At 73.2% G+C, this 7410-nt stretch overlaps 2 protein-coding genes across 2 annotated transcripts; one reads left to right on the forward strand and one right to left on the reverse strand.

The window, feature by feature from the left end:
* Nucleotides 1–6: 6 nt before the first annotated feature.
* On the forward strand, nt 7–3546 carry LOC134154840 (protein PET100 homolog, mitochondrial). The gene is made up of 4 exons (XM_062601486.1): nt 7–74; nt 1383–1469; nt 1755–1787; nt 2104–3546. The coding sequence occupies exons 1-4, from the start codon at nt 48–50 to the stop codon at nt 2179–2181; spliced, it is 225 nt and encodes a 74-aa protein (XP_062457470.1). The 5' UTR covers nt 7–47; the 3' UTR covers nt 2182–3546.
* Nucleotides 3547–4259: 713 nt separating this feature from the next.
* Nucleotides 4260–6754, reverse strand: PCP2 (Purkinje cell protein 2). Its single transcript, XM_062601468.1, has 4 exons — nt 6624–6754; nt 5829–5931; nt 5247–5348; nt 4260–4387 (listed from the first exon to the last, which is right to left on the reverse strand). Exons 1-4 carry the CDS (start codon nt 6690–6692, stop codon nt 4260–4262), a joined length of 402 nt encoding a protein of 133 aa, XP_062457452.1. The 5' UTR covers nt 6693–6754.
* Nucleotides 6755–7410: the final 656 nt, after the last annotated feature.

The following is a 7410-nucleotide window of genomic DNA, read 5'->3' on the forward strand; positions in this document are numbered from 1 at the left end:
TGCGCCTGGCGGAGGCCGGAAGGGCCTGGGAGGGCAGAGGCGCCGCCATGGGGGTGAAGCTGGAGATCTTTCGGGTGCGTCAGGCCTGGGGGGGCGGGGGGGGGGGAACAGGGCCTAGGGGGGCAGTGGGGGTGTTGGGGGGCAATAAGGGGGCAATGGGGGTATTGGGGTGGGGGGCAATAAGGGGGGCAGTAGGGGGTGTTGGGGGGCAATAAGGGGGCAATGGGGGTATTGGGGTGGGGGGCAATAAGGGGGGCAGTAGGGGGTGTTGGGGGGCAATAAGGGGGCAATGGGGGGTATTGGGGTGGGGGTAATAAGGGGGCAGTAGGGGGTGTTGGGGGGCAATAAGAGAGCAATGGGGGTATTGGGGTGGGGGGCAATAAGGGGGGCAGTAGGGGGTGTTGGGGGGCAATAAGGGGGCAATGGGGGGTATTGGGGTGGGGGGCAATAAGGGGAGCAGTAGGGGCGTTGGGGGGCAATAAGGGGGCAATGGGGGGTATTGGGGTGGGGGTAATAAGGGGGGCAGTAGGGGGTGTTGGGGGGCAATAAGAGAGCAATGGGGGTATTGGGGTGGGGGCAATAAGGGGGGCAGTAGGGGGTGTTGGGGGGCAATAAGGGGGCAATGGGGGGTATTGGGGTGGGGGGTAATAAGGGGGGCAGTAGGGGGTGTTGGGGGGCAATAAGGGGGCAATGGGGGGTATTGGGGTGGGGGTAATAAGGGGGGCAGTAGGGGGTGTTGGGGGGCAATAAGAGGGCAATGGGGGTATTGGGGTGGGGGGCAATAAGGGGGGCAGTAGGGGGTGTTGGGGGCAATAAGGGGCAATGGGGGGTATTGGGGTGGGGGGCAATAAGGGGAGCAGTAGGGGGTGTTGGGGGGCAATAAGGGGGGTAGTGGGGGGTGTTGGGGTGGGGGGCAATAAGGGGAGCAGTAGGGGGTGTTGGGGGCAATAAGGGGGCAATGGGGGGTATTGGGGTGGGGAGCAATAAGGGGGGCAGTAGGGGGTGTTGGGGGGGCAATAAGGGGGGCACTTAGGCGGGGGGGGAGAGCGTGGGGGGGCAGTAGCTCGGGGGGGCAGTGGGGGGTGTCGCCTGCCACGGGGGTGGCACCTGGGGACATCCTGCCCCAGGGAGGTGACGCCAGGGGACCGAGCTGCCCTGGCGGGTGGCACGGGGGGGGGGGGGACGGGACACCCTGCCCCGGGGTGGGGGTGGTCACATCGGGGACATCCCCCTGCCCTGGGGGGGGGGGGGGTGGTGACATTGGGGACACCCAGCCCGGGCAAGGTGACCCCGGGGGTGGGGAGAGGGTGGGGGTGGGGACCCAGGTGACGTGTCCCCCCCCCCCGTGGTGACCTGTCCCCCCCCCGTGTCCCCCCCCCCAGATGTTGCTCTACCTGTCCTTCCCCGTCACCGTGTTCTGGGTGTCCAACCAGGCCGCTTACTTCGAGGAGCACGTGGTGCGCAGGAAGGTGGGTGCCCGGACGCCTGGGCCCCTGCCGCGGCCCCCCCCCCACCCCCCCTGTGGCGGGGGGTGGGGGGAGGGGCGCTCTGCACTCCCCACCCCCACCCACCCCGCACCCGGACTCCTGGGTCCCCGCTGTGCCAGCGGTTCCCTACGCTGGGGGGCGGCTCCTTGGGACACCCGGACACCTGGGTTCCTCGGGGTGGGGGGGGGGTCTCCCGGACACCTGGGCCCCTTGGGCAGCAGCGACCCCCCCGCCACTGACCCCCTCTCCCTCTTTTTTTTCCCCCAGAGGGAGATTTTTCCGCCGGACGACGCTGACCGGGTAAGGGAGCCATGGTGGGGGGGGGCCGTCACCGGGGCGCCCGGCCCCGCTGCTGTCCCCTCCCCCCCCCCCTTCCTGCAGAGCCCTGGGTGCTGGGTGGGTGCTGGGTGGGTGCTGGGTGAGCGGGTGCTGGGTGTGGGGGGGGGGCCAACACCCCGCATGGGATCCCCGAGCACCCAAACCGCCTTGGGGGGGGGAGGGGGGGTGACACGCTCCTGCCCGGGGCTGTCCCATGTCCCCGTCCCCCCCCCCCCCCCGGTGCCACCCTCGGGTGCCCCGGCAGCACCCGAGCCGCGTCGCCGCCTCTCGCCCGCAGCGGAGGCGGATGCAGGAGCTCAAGCGGCGGCTGCGGGAGGCGCACGAGGAGAAGCGGCTCCGGCCCGGCCACGACTGAGCGGCCACGGCGGGGGCCACGGCGGGGGCCACGCGGACCCGGCCCCCACGCTGCCACCTCGGGGGGACACGTGGACCCAGCCCCCACGCTGCCGCCTCGGGGGGCCACGCGGACCCGCCCCCCACGCCGGTCCCCAGCCCCACGCCGGCGCTGGGGCCACGCCGCTGCTTCAGGGGACGCGTGGACGCGGCCCGACGCCGTCACTGCGTGCCGTCACCGTGGCCACGTTGCTGCCTCAGGGGGACGCGTGGACGCGGCCCGACGCCGTCACTGCGTCCTGACGCTGTCACCGAGGCCACGTTGCTGCCTCAGGGGACACGTCGCCACGTCCACGCGTCGTGGGCGCCTCTTGACGTCGTCGCTGGTCCCACGTGAGTGACCAAGGGGACACGTGGACGTGTCCTGATGCCGTCACAGCGTCCCGACGCCGTCGCTGAGGCCACGTTGCTGCATTAGGGGACACGTGGACGCGGCCCGACGCCATCACCGTGTCCTGTCACCATCGCCGAGGCCACGTTGCTGCATTAGGGGCCACGTGGACGCGGCCCGACGCCGTCACCGTGTCCTGTCACCATCGCCGAGGCCACGTTGCTGCCTCAGGGGCCACGTGGACGCGGCCCGATGCCGTCACTGCGTGCCGTCACCGTGGCCACATTGCTGCCTCAGGGGGACGCGTGGACACGGCCAGACGCCGTCACTGAGTCCTGACGCTGTCACCGAGGCCACGTTGCTGCCTCAGGGGACGCGTCGCCACGTCCACGCGTCGTGGGCGCCTCTTGACGTCGTCGCTGGTCCCACGTGAGTGACCAAGGGGACACGTGGACGTGTCTTGATGCCGTCACCGCGTCCCGTCACCATCACCGAGGCCACGTTGCTGCCTCAGGGGACACACGGACGTGGCCCGACGCCGTCGCAGCATCCTGACGCTGTCACCGGGGCCACGTTGCTGCCTCAGGGGCCACGTGGACGTGTCCCGACACCATCACAACGTCCCGATGCCGGGCCCATGACGGTGACGTAGGGGACACGTAGCCACGTCCGCGCATCGTGGGCACCTCTTGACGTCGTCGGTGGCGCCACAGGAGTGACCGACGGGGACACGTGGACGCGGCCCGACGCCGTCACCGCGTCCCGTCGCCGTGGCCACGTCCCGGTGCCGCCGGCGTGGCTGCGACGGTGACCGAGGGGCCATGTGGCCACGCGGCGGGGGGGGGGGGGGTGACGGAGGGGACGAGTGCGTGGGGCCAGCGGCTGCCTGGGGGCTCCGCGGGGCACCCCGGGGCGTCCCCACGTTGGGGGGGGGGATGGGACACGTGGGGTCGCCGCGGTGGCCCCCGGGCCACGATAAACGGTGCTGGCTCCTCGCTGCCGCCTGCGTGTCCCCCGGTGCCGCCGAGGCGCCCCGCGTCCCCAGGCGCCATCCGCCAGCGCCCGTGTCCCTGGGTGCCACCCAGGTGGCCCTCGAGGGCCACCGGGGTGACCTGGGTGTCCGTGTGCCGCCCCCCAGCCCTGGGTGTCCGTGGTGCCACCCAGGCGTCCCGTGTCCCCGAGTGCCACCCACCGACCTGGTGTCCCGTGTCCATGGTGCCACCCACCGACCTGGGTGTCTGTGGTGCCACCCAGGCATCCCATGTCCCCGAGTGCCAGCCACCGACCTGGGTTTCCCGTGTCCCCTGGTGCCACCCAGGTGTCCCGTGTCCCCGAGTGCCACCCACCGACCTGGGTGTCCGTGGTGCCACCCAGGCATCCCATGTCCCCGAGTGCCAGCCACCGACCTGGGTTTCCCGTGTCCCCTGGTGCCACCCAGGTGTCCTGTGTCCCCGAGTGCCACCCACCGACCTGGGTGTCCGTGGTGCCACCCAGGCGTCCTATGTCCCCGAGTGCACCCACCAACCTGGGTGTCCCGTGTCCCCTGGTGCCACCCCAGGTGTCCCCGTGTCCCCGAGTGCCACGTGCCACCCACCGACCTGGGTGTCCTGTGTTCATGGTGCCACCTAGGTGTCCCACGTCCCTGAGTGCCACCCGCCACCCCTGGTGCCACAGACCACGCAGGCTGGTGCCGGAGAACGGCCAGGAGTTTATTGTGGGGGGGTGACGGGCGCCGGGGGCACCTGGGGACAGCGGGGACCCTGGGGACATCGATGCTGGGGACGGCAGCGCCGGGGCCTCCGTGGCACCCGGGCTCCTCGCTCCGGGGCACTCACTTCTGTGGGGGACACATGGGTCAGGGGGGCGCTGGGGGTCCCTGTCACCCCTGGGTGCTCCCCCCGCAGGGGGGGGTTGAGTGGGGGAGGGGGCAGCGACCCCTTTGCAGGGACCATTTGGGGGGGGGAGAGGCTCCTGAGCATGGCTGGAGCCCCCCACCCCTGGGTGCTCCCCCACCCTCATTCCTCCCCCCACACCTTTGGGTGCCCCCCGCTCGTGGGTTCCACTCCCAGACCCACCCACCCTTGGGTTCCCACTGATGGGTGCCCCCCCCCGAGTGACCTCCCCTCATCCATGGGTGCTCCCCCTCCCATGGGTGCCCCCCCCAGGGCTGCCTGCACCCATAGATACCCCCTGTCCCCCCCACCCATGGGTGCTCCCCCTCCCATGGGTGCCCCCCAGGGCTGCCTGCACCCATAGATACCCCCTGCCCCCCACCCATGGGTGCTCCCCCTCCCATGGGTGCCCACCCTGGCTCCCCACATCCATGCATGCCCCCCACCCCCCACCTATGGGTGCTCCCCCACCCATGGTGCACCCCCACCCATGGGTGCCCACTGGACTCCTGCACCCATGGGTGCTCTCCCTCCCATGGGTGCCCCCCCGGGTTGCCTGCACCCATAGATGCCCCCCCAACCATGGGTGCCCCCCCGACACCCTGCACCCATTGGTGCCCCTCCAGCTCCCCCACCCATGAGCTCCCATGGGTGCCCCCCAGGCTCCCCACACCCATGGGTGCTCCCCCTCCCATGGGTGCCCCTGTCCCCCACACCCATGGGTGCTCCCCGCCCCATCGGTGCCCCCCGGCTCCCCCACCCGTGGGTGCCCCCCCCACCCGTGGGTGCCCCCGTCCCCCCCACCCTTGGGCGGGGGGAAGCCGGGCAGCTGCGCCACGGGCAGGCGCTGATCGTCCATGCGCCGCGCCTGGCTCTGCGCCAGCAGCTCCAGCAGCGCCTCCGCGCCTGCGCGCGCCACGCGTCACGGCCCCGCCCCGGCCCCGCCCCCTCGCCCCGGGCCACGCCCCTCCGCCCCGGGCCCCGCCCCGCCCGCCCCGGGCCACGCCATCCTGGGCGCCCGACCCCCGTAGCGCCGCCGCGCCCCGCCCCCTCCCCCGGGCCCCGCCCCGCCCCGAGCCCCGCCCATAGCCCCGCCCCGCGCGCGGGAAACGCGCTTCGCCGCGAGGGCCCCGCCCCCCTCGCCCCGCCCCTCCCACCCCCGATCCCTCGCGCGCGCGCGGGAACCAGAGCCGCGCGCGCAGCCGCCCCGCGTGGGGTGTTGGGGGGGGGGGGAGGGGGAGGAAAACCCACGTGGCCCCGTGGCCCCGCGGGTCCAACCCCCCCCCCCCCCCGCCACCCCGCACGCCGCGTCCCTGGGGTGCCGCGCGCGTGCCCCGCCCCCGCCCGCCCCCACCCCACGCGTGGCGCGCGGCGTGGGGCGCTCACCGTCCGCGGGCGCCGGCGGCAGGCTGCAGCGCTGCTGCTCCAGGCGGCTGCCCTGCACCGAGCTGAGCAGCGCGAAGAAGCCGGCCTGCTCCGGCGGCTCCGCCTGCGGCACCCGCCACCCACGCGTTGGCCTCCGCGCCCCCCCCCCCCACCTTTGGGTGCCCAATGTAAGGGGGGGCCCAGGCGTCCGGGATCCCCACCCACAGGGCGCTCAGGCCTCCGCCCTCTCCGCCTCTGGGTGCCCAACCTAAGGGTGGGGGGCCCAGGCGTCCGGGATCCCCACCCACGGGGCACCCAGGTGTCCACACTCCCTGCCCCCCCCACTGTTGGGTGCCCAACCTAGGGGTGGGGGGCCCAGGCGTCCGGGACCCCCACCCACGGGGCACCCAGGTGTCCATGCTCCCTCCCCCCCCCACTGTTGGGTGCCCAACGTAGGGGTGGGGGGCCCAGGCGTCCGGGACTCCCACCCATGGGGCACCCAGGCCTCCGCGTTACCCCCCCCCCCACTGTTGGGTGCCCAACCTAGGGGTGGGGGGCCCAGGCGTCCGAGACCCCCACCCACGGGGCGCCTGGGCCTCCGCGCTCCCCACCTTTGGGTGCCCAACGTAGGGGTGGGGGGCCCAGGCGTCCGGGACCCCCACCCACGGGGCACCCAGGCCTCCGTGCCCCCCCCTCCCCCACCACCACCGCTGGGTGCCCAACCTAGGCGTGGGGGGCCCAGGCATCCGGGCCCCCTCCCCACCTGCACACAACTCCCCCCCCCCCCCCGCAGCACCCATGGGTGCCCCCTCTCACCTCGCTGGCCGGGTTGGAGCCCGGCGCCGGCTCCTTCTGGGCCCCGTCGCCGCCGGGCAGCGCGGCCATGGCGTGGGGCGGCTGGGGGGGGGGGGGCGAGCACACGCCAAGCACACGCCAAGCACACGCCAAGGCCCCGCCGAGCCCTTTATAGCCCCCCGTCCCCCCCCCACCCACCACCACCCCCCCCCGGCACCCTCAGCCCGAGCCGGATTATCCGGATCATTCTGCACCCGCGCTGCGAGGGGGGGGGGCAGCACCCGCTGGCACCCGGAGGTGGGGGGGGGGCTGGGGGTGCGTGGGTGCTTCGAGGCACCCCGAGGGGTGCACTGGGGTGTGTATGGGTGCTGTGGGGTGCGTGGGTGCAGCGGCGGGGGGGGGGGTGTGCATGGGTGCTTTGGGGTGTGCGTGGGTGCTCCAGAGTGGGGTGCAGGGGTGCTTTGGGGTGCCCTGGGGTGCGCGTGGGTGCTTTGGGGGTGCACAAGGAGTGCGCGTGGGTGCACTGGGGTGTGCGTGGGTGCTCCAGAGTGGGTGCTCCACTGGGGGGGGCACATGGGTGCTTTGGGGTGCCCTGGGGCACGCGTGGGTACATCAAGGTGTCCATGGGTGCATTGGGCTGTGCGTGGGTGCACCTAGGTGTGCACACTGTGGGGGGGGACCCATGGGTGCTGGGGTGGGCGCTGTGGGTGCTGGGGAGGGGAGCAGGGGTGCTGGGGGGGGCCCACGGCTGCTGGGGGAGTTACAGGGACCCACGGGGTCCTATGGGTGCTGGGGGGGGTACAGGAAC

This window comes from Rhea pennata, unplaced genomic scaffold (assembly GCF_028389875.1).
Source record: "Rhea pennata isolate bPtePen1 unplaced genomic scaffold, bPtePen1.pri scaffold_46, whole genome shotgun sequence".
Taxonomy (NCBI): domain Eukaryota; kingdom Metazoa; phylum Chordata; class Aves; order Rheiformes; family Rheidae; genus Rhea; species Rhea pennata.